The following is a 14574-nucleotide window of genomic DNA, read 5'->3' on the forward strand; positions in this document are numbered from 1 at the left end:
TAAGAGTATAATTCATATGTATAATATCAGTTAAAATAAGTGCTTCAACATAGTTAACATTGCAGGAAAACAATATATTAGACATTAAGTACTTAGTCAGGCTTAATATTTATCTGTAGATAGATACCCCCAACGTTTTTTTCTTATTTAAAAGAAGACCTTAATCTGTTATTTAATGTTTAAATAAAGGTTAATTCGTTTTTCTGTTTTGCACCTCCTCCTATTAATATCTTTGTACATTCTGCACTAAACTGTTTTATTGTAGAGATCACTTATAGTATCTTCTTGATTTTTTATATTCTATATTTATACTTTCCCCCTATGAAAGTATGTACTCTTAATATTTTTTAATCAAATAAAACACAATAATTCAATAACGTGCTTTAACCACTAGGAGGTGCACACAAGGTACACACAGCCATAATAACTTTGTATTATTAGTGTAGGACACTTATGTTTTCGTACAACATCTGAAGATGTGTAGTTTTATGCATGCTTTCACATAATTTTACAGCATATTGCTATACTATTTCAGACTCAGTATTTACATTCTTACATTCAAAGAAAATCAGTAATATCTTTAAAAACTACAGTCCTTTTATATCAGCTGTGCACCGTTATGGTGTAAATATAACCTATCTGTGAATTAGATCAAATGTAAAAGTCAGCCGAATTAGTGTTGATACTGCAAGGAGACGTATTGTGTGAAGAGAAATTGAAGATGTTGTTTAATTGTTGAATATATTTATGATCCACGTCAAGTATTCAGTTTCGGCGGCATTTTCTCAGTTTTTCCAAAGGTCTTCTCATCAGGGCTCTATACATAAAGAACTACGGCAGATCTGTAATATACAATGCAGCCGAACCGTGTATTACAATGCCGTTATGTGATTACTTTCAAAGAGAAAAGCAAGAGCGCTCAGAATTAAGTATTATTTTATTCTTTTAAAATGTTTTCCGGATTTCATATCATATTAACACCAAATCCCAGCATGCATTACGGCTAAAACATCCAATAAGCGAGCTTAAAGCCATAGCTGAGGATCTTGGGTAATCGCTCGAAATGCCTACGTCTGTTTCCGGTTATTTTTATTTTGAAATTCAGTTCCTGACGGACGCCAAAAAAGCCAGAGATTATGGAATTAAACCAATAAATAAAAGCAAGGATAATTGTGTGTTATTGGTGAGTAATTAACAGTGTGTTATTTTGAAAAGAATAACAAATTAGAAGGAAAACAAGATTTTAAAAATACAGATTTCAGTATCCTGAGGCTCTGAGCCCCATTTATTTTCCTCACAGACGGCAACAAAAGTCCGAAATTATACGATTTCAAATAAAAGCAATAACTGTGGCTTGATATTGAGTAAGAACATGTTTTTATGAACCACACAGCTTCCGGTCTTCCACGACCCGACCGGAGAAAAAGACGTGCTGCAGGCAGTAGAAATACATTGCTTTTAAAATCGTGCTGTGCAACACGAAAAAAAAGGGGCAAATCGTGTTGGTGAACACGAATCAATAGATTAAAAATCGTGTTGGTGAACATGAAATGCCGTGAGACTGGGTTGCACTCCCAGGTCGGCCTATGTTGACGTTAGGTCAAGTCCCCTGTGTCTGCTTTTTCCAACGCAAGGGGGGGGGGGGCCTTAGCGTCCATTTTCAATGCAAGGGGGGGGGCCTTAAGGGGGGGGCCCTTAGCGTCCATTTTCAGCTTTCCGGGATGTCCATATGCTTCTATGGACGCTCATGGAAGCACGGCATTCGTTTGTGTCGGCTACCCTTAAAGGCAATGTGAGCGTCCATTCTCATAGGATAACGGAGAATTGTACACCCGGAAGTAAGTATTCCCCTTACTGTCGATTGATTTTACAGTGATATCTGCACTACTCATCGACTAAAAACCACCAGATTATCCTTGTTAATTACACAACATTGATTGGTTTAAATTGTGTGCAATGTTTTTGTATTTTCCCCCTTCGATTCGGAGAAACAAATATTTTTTCGGAGTAAAGGATGGCAGAAGACACTCCACTACCCAGAATCCCCAGCTATCGTTTGGACTACACCATGTGCTCTGTTTGACGTCACGTGATCTTCAAATTTCTCCCTGCAGAAAAAAAAAACATGGCCGAACTTCGTTTTATTCTCGGTGGAAAATGCCTATTTTAAAGTTAGTTTGGCCATTAAAATGCGTTTTGATGTCATTTGATGCGAGAAATATGAGTTGTTATTTCAGATTACTGTGTGCAGTGGATGTACATGATCTTTAGTATGCTAGTTATTATGAAGATTACTTCAGGAAATTGCGTCCATAACGTTTTCATTGTTACCAAGGTGGTTGCTAGGGACGCTGCTATCGATATTATTTCTGTTATGTTGTGTAACTGTTTAATGGTGTTATCTTTATTGCTACCCCCTTCCCCGTCACTGTATAGTGTTGGTCCACAGCGCAAACATATTAGTTTAACAAAATCCGCATCTAAAGATAGCCTACGTTATTTCCCCCGGTGCAATTCCAGTCTCACATCTCACAGCACATCGTCATTAACAAATACCGGAAACAGACCCAAAACATTTAAAAAAAAAAAAATAATACTTTATTCCGAGTGTGCTTGCTTTTCTCTTTGAAAGTCATCACATACCGGCATTGTAATACACGGTTCGGCTGCATTAAATATTACATATCTGCCGTAGTTCTGTATTTATAGAGCCCTGATGAGAAGACTTCTAGACAAACATGAGGAACTGAAAACGTGACGTGGATCATAAATATATCAGCCATTAAACAACATCTTACATTTCTTTTCACACAATACGTCTCCTTGCAGTATCAACACTAATTCGGCTGACTTTTATATTTGATCCAATTGGTAGATAGGCTGTATTTACACCATAAAGGTGCACAGCTGATATAAAGGGACACCTAGTGGTTAAAGCATGTTATTGAATTTCATTATTTTTATTATTAGATATTAATAGGATCCCTATAAAGTATATTAATTACTCGTTATTCTCTACTAATAGTTAATTAAACACTGTATATAATGACTATTTTGCACATCCCTTTCAAGATTTCCTAAGGTTTATTGACATATCATATAGGCCTACACAACTATGGTGTAGTTCTGCATTGAATGAAAAACTTGGGTCGCAGGTTCCTCAATAGTGCATTACAAGACATCTATCAATATTTGTGCATACCTCCAGCAATGTTAACTATGTTGAAGCACTTATTTTAACTGATATTATACATAATGTATTATACTCTTATAAGATGTATGTAGATATTTAATCTCCGGCCTTGTCAGGTATTGAACAATTAATAAATAAAGAACACAGAATTGTTGAATATAAAACACAGAATTTGTTTGATTATACTAAATGATTTACAAATAAACACCACGGCATATTTAACTGTTACACATGCTTATGTAACGCAAATGTTCCAACTTGGGATCAATAAAGTATATCTTATCTTAAGCTGATCGATGGCTACTGCCATATTTGCAAAATGTGCCTCTGAACCTTGACAAGTGCATGTTTCAGGCTTTTCAATTAATGTAATGTAATGTTATCAATTAACAACAGGGGTCACAAACATAAGACCAGCTGTTAAATAAAGCTCTTCTGACCTTAGCTGGCATGTGTGTATATATAGTAATGCTGCCCATTATGGGCACAAGCCATTTTCACCCATTTATTAATTATATGTTTTAAATGTGAGTGTTTCCTATCCCCTAAACCTCCAGGGATGTACACAGTTTAATACTGGCAACTTCTTATTATGGGAAATACGAAAACGTCTTTTAAAACTGCAACTCCCAGTAGAGACGTGCCATAGATAGAGAACATGTTGCGAAACAGAATAGCCAGCATGTGTAGTTCTAGGGACGGGGTGGGGGAGGGGGGGACGTGGTGGACCCGTTCAAATCCAGTTTTGGACAGTCTGCCGTGGTTCCATCCCATTTCAAGTGCTGTTCGAGGCTCAGCGTAACCCTCGGAGCACACTCTCCAATCACAGAGCTTGAGGACTATCACGGGGTTTGTCAAACAGAGCACATGGTGTAGTCCAAACGATAGCTGGGGATTCTGGGTAGTGTAGTGTCTTCTGCCATCCTTTACTCCGAAAAAATATTTGTTTCTCCGAATCGAAGGGGAAAAATACAAAAGCATTGCACACAATTTAAACCAATCAATGTTGTGTAATTAACAAGGATAATCTGGTGTTTTTTAGTCGATGAGTAGTGCAGATATCCCTGTAAAATCAATCGACAGTAAGGGGAATACTTACTTCCGGGTGTACAATTCTCCGTTATCCAATGAGAATGGACGCTCACATTGCCTTTAAGGGTAGTCGACACAAACGAACGCCGTGCTTCCATGAGCGTCCATAGAAGCATATGGACATCCCGGAAAGCTGAAAATGGACGCTAAGGGCCCCCCCTTGCGTTGGAAAAAGCCGACACAGGGGACTTGACATAACGTCAACATAAGCCGACCTGGGAGTGAGGATGTGTTGCTGAAGCCCATAACCACAGCCTCTCCGCTGTGGCCAACAAGGCGGCGGCGCGGACTCCGCCCTGCCTTTTGATATAAGCCACTGTGGTGCTGTTGTCGCTCCTGACCATTACATGTCTCCCTTGAATTAGGGGCATGAAATGCTGGAGAACTAACACTACCGCCCGTAGCTCTAGGAGGTTGCTGTGTCGAGACTCTGTTAGAGCCCAGCGCCCACCTTTTTAGCCCTCTTCAGGCAGGTCCCTCCCCATCCTGTTCTGGATGCGTCCATGAACACTGTGATGTAGGAGGTCATCCGTCCCAGTGGAGACCCCCTCCGGAGGTGATCCGGGGACCCCCAAAACCGGAGGTTGCCCTCCACTGAGGGGGGGATGGTCATCAGCCGCCGTTTGTGCCTCTTGGGATCCAAACGCAGGCTGGAGAACCACCTCTGCAGCAGTGGCGGCGCCAGAGATTTTCTCTAGGGGGGTGCTGTGGGGTAGCTTGACGTTTCATAGAGGGTGCTCAAACATTAAGGGTTTCCCATTAATGCACCAGCGCTACAGTTGAATGTTCTACTGCAACACTCCCCACACACACACACACAGTGTGCAGGGGTAAAGTGCTATTTTTACAACTGGGGGGTGGACCTCACCTCCTCTAGGGGGGTCCTCACCTCCTCTAGTGGGGTCCGGGGGCATGTTTCCCCCGGGAAGATTTTTTTAAATATTGAAGTTAAAAGCATCAACCTGGTGCACTTTGAGAGTAACATTAAGAGATCTATGGATACATCTCTCAACATCCATATGACACAGAACTGTAAACAGATTTTCTATTTCTTTATAGATATTTTTTAAATCACGCACCCTTTTAAAACAAACCGTTTGAGACCCACTGAGATAACTAGACTAAAGTTAACTATCTAAACACTGAGAGCCCTTTACTTCACCTGAGCTGAGGTTATCTGAGACTCTCCGTCTGACAGGAGAGAGTTCTCCCTCCACCTTGTTGTTGAAAAAGCTCCTTATATCCGTTAGCTTGGCTAGCTAGCACCAGATGCTAACCACAACGATCTCCGGTAGATATCTCTCTCTCGCTCGCGCACACACACACAAAATGGCTCGTGCCACACACACACACACACACACATCACACACACACACACACACACACACACACACACACACACACACACACACACACACACACACACACACACATCACACACACACACACACACACACACACACACACACACACACACACACACACACACACACACACACACACACACACACACACACACACACACACACACACACACACACACACACCACACACCACACGTGGACGTTTAAGGACTAAAAAACGATCCATCTTTCACTTTGCTGTTAGCAAATAATTTGGTGCTCTAGCTAACAGGAAGTCACTCAAGTGTCAAAGTAATTTAGCCTATGGGTAGGTCAAAAATCGAATGGGTGCTGGCCATTGGCCTAATCATATCACCTGTGTTGGCTTTATGTTTTTGGTAAAAAATGTGTTTGTTTCACATTTGCATTGATGTAATCAATAATATTTCTAATTTAATAAAAATAATAATAATTTTCGAAAAAAACAAACATATTTCTTGGGGGTGCTTTGGCAATCCTGGGGGGTGCTTCAGCACCCCCTAGCTCCCCCCTGGCGCCGACCCTGCTCTGCAGGCGGCGCATATGCAGTAACCCCAGCGGGACCACAATGTGAGCAGCCGCCATGAGACTCAAAGTCTGCATGACAGTTAAAGCTGTCACTGTCGCCCCCTGTCGCAGCCTGTGAACCGCCCGGAGAAGGGACGCACTTCTGCTCTCTGACAGGGTGGCACGTAGCACGTAGCAAAAACATTCAGATACATGATTTTCAAAGTAATTATTTTCAATGCTATAAATTCGGTGTCTAATACAATTCAAATACTTCTGTCTCTTGTTTGCTTCCATATAATGTGCGTCAGTAGTTGCGGGAAAGTTATGCCGTCTTAAGTTTCGTATTGTGTACGTAAATGAACGAAAAACCACACACAGACAAATATCTGTATCTGCCTAAATAAGTAAAGAAGTCAAGCCTCATCTTAGCTCCTCATTTCATCTATTCTGGTGTTCTGGCCGACACACCTGGGTGAACCTAGACACAAAACTAGTGCCAACACTGAGTTATCTCTAGTTCTCTACTACACTGCCACTTAGTCACTTTAGGTTGCAATTTCCCTCTTTTTGTGTGTATGAATTGTACGTTGTACTGTTTATAGTGAGTGTTATTTTATCTTATTTGCCAGTGCCAAAGACACATTTCCATTATATGTAAATGTGATGGACACTGAAGAATTCTGAATCTTATTGTTCTGTGGTGGCTCAACGTACAAAAAGCTTGCACTTTGAATCCAAAGACAGCATCACGATTGGTAATTTCAACAGCTTTTCCAAAATGTGCTGCCCCTGTTTTTTCATGCTATATAGAGTGATGCAGTGACGCGTCCTAAAACCCGGAAGTAAGCTGCTTCCGGTTCCCTTGACGAATAAGAAATGCAATTTCTCCATATAGGATTTTGGAAAATAGCTCGAATCATAAATCTATCGATTAGATTTATGATTTGAAAATTATAAAAGTATGGTAGACATGTGGAGATTATCCGACTGAACAAAACGTGATCCGTGTCTGAATTTTGTGTCCACCACAGACCTTATTTCGAGCTATTTTCCAAAATCCTATGGAGAAATTGCATTGCTTATTTGTCGAGGGAACCGAAAGCAGCTTACTTCCGGGTTTTAGGACTGCACCACTCTATAAAGTCTCCCTTATAATTGTATTTCCATTTTCCACCTGATGACACTATTGACAGTCTATCCGTCTGTCAGGAATGAAATGTTTTTGTTGTTGCTGGAATACCTCATCTTTGTGAAAATGCAATGAAAAGAAGACATACGTGTATTATCCATTTTGAATTCTCACTACATAATGTTGCATTCATATCCACACTACATGCTGCCTTCCGCCTGAAAATTCTGTTTAATATATCCTACTTCTAGATGTTTGATTTCCATTTTCACGCTGTCTACACCTCCATTTCATTTTTGACTCATTTCGTGCTGTGTCAAAAGCTTCTCTGAAAAATATAACAAGACATTTGTCACTCAGAAAAATGGGCTTGAATCACAAATACACCAGGTGTTAGTCATGGATGAGCTCCTTCCGTGGTGCTTAAGAACATCGGCCCACGCATCACACTCGAGGATGATGTGTGCAGCCAGTGCATCACACACACCAAAAAGAGAAGAGATGCCATGTGCCAGATAGTTTCCATCTGCAGTCTAACACACATTAAAACATCTCCTAGTAACTATCACTTTAACAATTCAAACTGAATAAAATACAGATGTATAAAATATAAAAATGATGTCAATATAAATATAATTTTACAATTTATTTAAACTAACATCTCATATTACAGAATGTTGGCAAGACTGGTTACCTGGAATGCGTTTTATGCGCTAAGGCAGGGGTGGGGAACCTTTTTCCTCTCAAGGGCCATTTCAATTTTTTCAACATCCTCCGAGGGCCGCACAAATTATTGACCTCTGCTTAAAAATCACAGCCCATTTCATTTGGCCTTTCTTTCATGCTGGGCAAAGAAAAAGCAACCTCTTAATCCAGATATCTTGCCATGACTCGCGCATGCATGCACGTGCACGGTTGTGGCATGATCACCAAACAGAAAGATATGGACACAAGATGTGTGCAAATGTATTTAGTTTCCTATCCATGTGGACATGATTTAAGTGGGGGGGGGACCTAACCTCCTCTAGGAGGGTCCGGGGGGGGTATGCTCCCCCGGGAAGATTTATTTTTAAATATTGAAGTTGAAAGCATCAATCTGGTGCACTTTGAGAGCAAAATGAAGAGATCTATGGAAATATCTCTCAACACCCATTTTAAACATAACTGGAAGCAGATTTACTTTTTCTTTATGGATATTTTACAAATCACTCCTTTCAAACTGTATTCTTGTTTATTAATAACAACTTTTTTTTACTGTCACATAGTATTTTATACCTGTTTACTTTATTCTCTTATTTTTTGATAACTATAATGATCATATAAAGATGTGCCTTTACCTCACTGGTTGTGGAAAAAGCTTCTTATATTCGTTAGCATAGCTAGCTAACCAAATGCTAATAACAACAAAGGTATTGACTGTATGATCAGTATGATGAACAGATCGCCACTGGGCTCACAACTAAAGACACAGCCACACAAAAACTGCAGCATGTGTACGGACCATGGTACGGACCAGTACGGATTTATGGGTACTGCCATTTTTTGAAGTCCCGGAGCGGCGTTCTGGTGCTCTCCGTCAGAACTGCACCCCCGTCAGACGAGACATATACCACGTGATGACACGTTAGGCTCGTGTTGTGTTCAAGGACCATGACCGTTGCCAGAACAGGCACTCGCTTGTTTAATTATTTTCCGGTCTAGATTTCTTTAATTTTTTTCTTTTTTGCGTGTGTTTATAAATTACCTCGAGGGCCATACCAAATGGTCTCGCGGGCCGTATACGGCCCGGGGGCCGGAGGTTCCCCACCCCTGCGCTAAGGGAACAAGTGTGAAAATCTAAGCAGGTTTTAAGATCAGCTGGAAGCATATACAATGTGTGATGGCCTTAAAAGAGAGAGCAGATTTAGTTGAATTACTTTAATGTCCCACATTCAAACAGCTGTCTCTCTTTTGTGTTCAGGCCCTGAAATACAGACGCTCCAATTAGAGCTTGTAAATTCATCCTTTTTCTCTATAGGAGAACATCAATGAGCAAGAGTTGTTCAAATGCTTCACAAAGATCACTTTAATATTGTGACTACATAATTAGTTCACAGAAAACAACATTAAGAATATATACAGATTTATTTCCAGTAACGTCCCGTTTAGTGATTCTCCTTATGATGAATCATAGCCAGGGAAGTAGTTGTATTTATAATGTCTCGATTAAAGTGGCCAAAAACAACATATCATTTTGCAGGAATGTTACATTTGACTGCATTTAACTTATTTTATCAGTGAAATGTCTTAAAAGTAAAATGACATTGATAACCTTAACCCTTGTGATAGAACAGGATCTGACAACATTAGTTTACATCTACACACATACAGTAAAGAGAGGCAGGAAATGCTAATGATGAAGCAGTGTCTTACTTCTTTCACATATCCACCATGGATTGAAAGTCATTTAGATAATACATGTAATTTAGATATATGCTATTTAGATAATAAGAGGTGTTAACTGATTTGAGACCAGTGCTTTCTGTGGTCTTTAAAGAAGTAATGAACTCAGTCTGTTTGCAGTACAGGGGTTATGATGAGAGGAGCAGAGTTTGTTCCATTGTTGTTTTTGTAAACGTAGAAGTATGGATACATTTTCTCTGTAAAGTGGAAGCCGGTATATGAATGTATTTGTGATTTAGAGTTCACGTCGTAGAAAGAAACCACTCCCTGATCATAGTCCACAAAGACGCCCAGCTTCTGAAGCTCTTCTTTCAGTGTCATTTTAACTATTGGTGATGTTAATGCACTGTATGATCCCTCATGAAGCTCAATGGCCCAGCCACCATCTTCTACTGACATACTTATGGTCTTCTTTCTTTCATAGGACTCTCTCACCACTCCAACAATCCACTGAGTTTGTCCCTTCACTTGCACCTCATAGTAAAGCTTCCCTGCTGTAAACCCCTCCTTTGACAACACTTCTGGATACACTTCAAATCTCTTTGGATTGGAGGGAAGAATCTGCTCTGTTCCTGCATCTTCCACCTGTTTCCCATCCTGGCTTATGATCAGTGAGCAATGTGCTGTGTCAGGGTCAAAGGTCAAGTCCACTGCATGTTCTCTCATTCTTTTCATCTTGATCTCATTTTGAAGCTCCTCCACTATCTGATCAGTGTTCTGTTTCAGCAGACCCACAGCACCTCTCACTGCCTGGAAGGACAGATGGCAGTGGACACCGACGTTGGTCCGGTCCTTGTTTAAAGGAGAGCACAGGGTTTGGAAAGTCTGAACACATTGATAGTGATCCTCCGACTGTGACAGCTGCTCCAGCTGGATGCTCCTGCTCTGGAGATCAGCAACTTCCATCCTCAGATCTGTGAGAAAGCCGTCAGCCTTCTGCTTTGTTGCTCTGAACCTCTCCTCAATCACCTCAACAAGCTCCGCCTGGTTTCTCTGAAGGGATCTGATCAAGTCGCTGAAGACCTGCACACTGGCTTCTTTCTCTCTCTCTGCTTCTTTCTGGCTCTCATCAACTGAGCTTTCTATCTCAGCAATCTTCTCGGACCGGGATTGTATCATCTTTTTGAGATTTGCTATGGTCTCGTCTTTTTTTGCCATCGTTACTTCAAATTCTTCCTCTATCGGGACAACATCGTGAGTCTTGTGATGGATTATTATACACAAGACACAAACACAGGCCTGGTCAGTCCTACAGTACAGTTCTGTTATCTTGTTGTGCACTTTGCACATCCTGTCTTCAAGATTATTCACCGGGTCTAACAGTGTGTGGCTCTTGATAGTAGCAACTCTCTGGTGTGGCTCGAGGTGCACTTCACAGAAAGACATTAAACACGTCAGGCAGGATTTAACTGCGTTTCCCTTCATCTCAGAGCAGACATCACAAAGAACGGCTGCTGTTCCAGGAAGTGTGGGGTCTGCTGCTGAGGCTTTGATTTGAACTAACGTCTTAAACTCTGCAGCTAACTCAGACACAAAGGTGTTGACGTGTAGTTCAGGTCTTTGAGAGAATGTTCTTTGGCACAGTGGACACTTGCAAATATCATTGCCATCCCAATACTTGTAGATACATGCAGAGCAGAAATTGTGTCCACATGGCGTTGTAACTGGCTTAGTGAACACTTCCAGGCAGACAGCACATCGGAACTTCTCCTCGGACATCAGACTACTGGCAGTGGCCATTTCTGCACAAAAAGTAATACAACACTTACAATAAAATGATTCGCTATACAAATACACCATGTTCATCTTCCTCTATAATAATATTAATCTCTTACCTGTAAAGTAGCAGGTTAAAAAGCAGCTGTGCTCTTTGAAAGCTTGTCCTGAACTCCTGGTTGAGTTTCGTTTCAGCAAAAGCCTCCCCCACCCTGCTCTGGGAGTTTACACTTCCCGCTTAAATGTAACTCTTTAGGTCCAATTCCAAACCGCCCCCTACACACACTACCCTTCCGTTCGCGCGGAGGGTCCGCCACATTAAGTGCTGTTCCAAACCACCAAGTGTTGAGCTGCGAGTCTGCATCGCACCTGACTTCAAGTTCGTCCCAAAATCCATTTACACCCTCCACCTGAAAGGAGGGGGAGAGGGTAGGGTGTGGTTTGGATTTGAGCCTTCACGTGCTGCCCTACCTGACCTACCCAACGCTATGTGTGTCCGTCATGAAACACGCTGTTTACAAATAGTTCCGTGCAAACATTTACCGTAAACTGCAAAACAATATAGACATTTAATATCGACATACATATGTTAACAACTGAATGGTTACCTCGTATTGTTTTTAACTTAGGATAATTTACTCATGTTTAGTCTAGAAAACTGTACAAGTTTTGTATATTTACAGGGACTGTTGCAAAAACTAAGCAGCTTATAAACATCAGATTCTTCATATTGATTTTTGCAACTTTATTAGCAGGGAGTTATTTTATCTCATCCTATTTCATGAGGAGAAGAGAAACATTATGCTAGCATCTCTATTGAGTCACAGTGCTAAAGTGCAAACTCAGAGCAGTAGCTTATGACAAAGCCACATTTTATAATATTTATCATGTTAAACCATTTGTTACATTTGTATGAGATTAGCTACAACCACATTTACACTCTCCAAATGTTTACAGTCATGAATTTTATTCTGTGATAGAGTTAATTAACGACCCGGTTGTGGGTGTAACGGATAACGTAATTAGGATACAAAAAAAACTGTATTCCCTGACAGTTACATTCAAAAATCTGATTACTTTGTACATTTTTCAAAAATGGGGATAACTAGAAGGACTACAACATTATAATACATTTTGAAATAAATATCAATTTATCAAACATACTTTTTAGTTTGAATGCAGTAGGTGGACACTTGATTAAATACACATACATACTGTGTTTGCATTTAATAAATGTTTTAAACTAATAACAGCATTAGTAAACTATTCTTTGGGCCTTGCCTTTAATTTAAGATGACACATTTTTTATACTAAATATCTTGGTTTATTCTTTTTCTAAGAACATATTGTTTTGTTGCTTTAAATAAAATAAAAAACATCTTATTGTTATTTATTTTCTCTTTTATATATTGCATTGCATTTGATAATGAGGTAACCAAAAAGTAGCGACAAAGTATTTAGGTGACATTACTTTCATATTGTGATACTTAGATTATGTTACTGATTTTTTTAAATGTATATATAACTAGCAATTGTAAAGGATTACAGTTTTCAAGCAACTCTCTCAACCCTGTAAACAACCCAAGGAAACATCTTTGTTGATCACACAAATAGAGAATATCATAGCCAATGTGAGCATTACTTGTGAATAATAATTATACTGTAAGTCCATCATGGCTTTTTCCTATCACACACACACGCACACACACACACACACACACACACACACACACACACACACACCACACCACACACACACACACACACACACGCACACGCACACCACACGCACACGCACACACACACCACACCACACACACACACACACACACACACACACACACACACACACACACACACACACACACACACACACACACACACACATTCTAAAGATGTTCCCCAGTTGCTCTTTTTGAGGATGCAGTCATGTGGCCTCCAGGTGAGTCTGGCCACAAGAGGTCAGCCACAACAAGCACAAGCTGAGTGACAAACTTTACACCATTGCACTTTTACTTCTGGGAGTTTAACCTGTAATTACTGGTTTAACTTTTCAAACAAAACATATACAATTTTAAAACATACTATCTCTCTGTTATTAAGTCTTAAGTCATTTTGATAAAAGAATAGCGCTCAAGAAAGAACATTGTATTTACCTATATTATCTTCAAGTATTCTAACCAATTATTAACTTTATATAAAACGTTCACAATGGGACAAACACCATGCTGTCCATCTAAAAAGACAAGCACAAATCCAAGCAAACAGATGCTTAAAATCAGTCAAATACAATATTGAACTTTTAATGAATGATGCAAAAGTGTGCAGGTTTTGTTGTTTTTCTTTTTTGACACATCATTATTGTCTTTGTGTCTCATACAATCACACATGCACACACTGATGCACATTATGTTAGCTTTCCCCTCAACCATTTTGTGTTTCGCATGCATGATCAGTCAGTCATGGCCTGCTCTTGTGGGAGAAAGCATTATCGGGCCACAAACTAACTACAGGAGAATATGACTGGACACCGAGGCTCTGGCTAGTCATAGAATTGGCATTCGGTGAAACCACATTTCTGTTTGTTCTACCATGTGTCGCCTATGCAAATATGAGGAAATGGAAAACAGACAATGTCCAAATTCCCACAGCACGATGATATTCTGTGCTTTCATTTTGTTCAGGTAGAATGATCATTACAATGGCAAACTATGGATCACATCTTCTGTAATGTTGTTTTGGTAGACTGATTGTCTCCAGTCCAGGTGTCCACTGCAGAGTTCCTCCCACTTGAGACACAATACTCCTGATAGCTTGCAAGCTTATTGAATTACTGAGGTGGAAAAAAGAGGCAACAACATAGTCAATTATCCGAGAGGAAGTTGTGATGGGAATTCATACAAAAACAAAATGGGACAGAGACCATTTCATTGACTTTATTTAGAAGATAATATTTGGCTTTTATGAAATTATAACAATCATATACATAAATCAACAATAAGGGCTTCAACTGTAAATGCATTCATAGACAGTTATTTATGTACAAACTAGCATTGCAAGAAGCCACACACACCAAGTGACTGCGTTTCCTCCCTCTTTATCTCTGTTTA

General features: G+C 40.0%; 1 protein-coding gene across 1 annotated transcript; it reads right to left on the minus strand.

Moving 5' to 3' along the window:
* Positions 1-9208: 9208 nt before the first annotated feature.
* On the minus strand, positions 9209-11909 carry LOC117547933 (zinc finger protein RFP-like). The gene is made up of 2 exons (XM_034218842.1): positions 11584-11909; positions 9209-11490 (listed from the first exon to the last, which is right to left on the minus strand). Exon 2 carries the CDS (start codon positions 11486-11488, stop codon positions 9854-9856), a length of 1635 nt encoding a protein of 544 aa, XP_034074733.1. The 5' UTR covers positions 11489-11490; positions 11584-11909; the 3' UTR covers positions 9209-9853.
* Positions 11910-14574: the final 2665 nt, after the last annotated feature.

Source organism: Gymnodraco acuticeps, unplaced genomic scaffold, assembly GCF_902827175.1.
Source record: "Gymnodraco acuticeps unplaced genomic scaffold, fGymAcu1.1, whole genome shotgun sequence".
Lineage (NCBI taxonomy): Eukaryota > Metazoa > Chordata > Actinopteri > Perciformes > Bathydraconidae > Gymnodraco > Gymnodraco acuticeps.

Excerpts from the sequence above, each read along its gene's own strand:
- LOC117547933 (XM_034218842.1), bottom strand. The coding sequence starts at position 11,488 with ATGGCCACTGCCAGTAGTCTGATGTCCGAGGAGAAGTTCCGATGTGCT.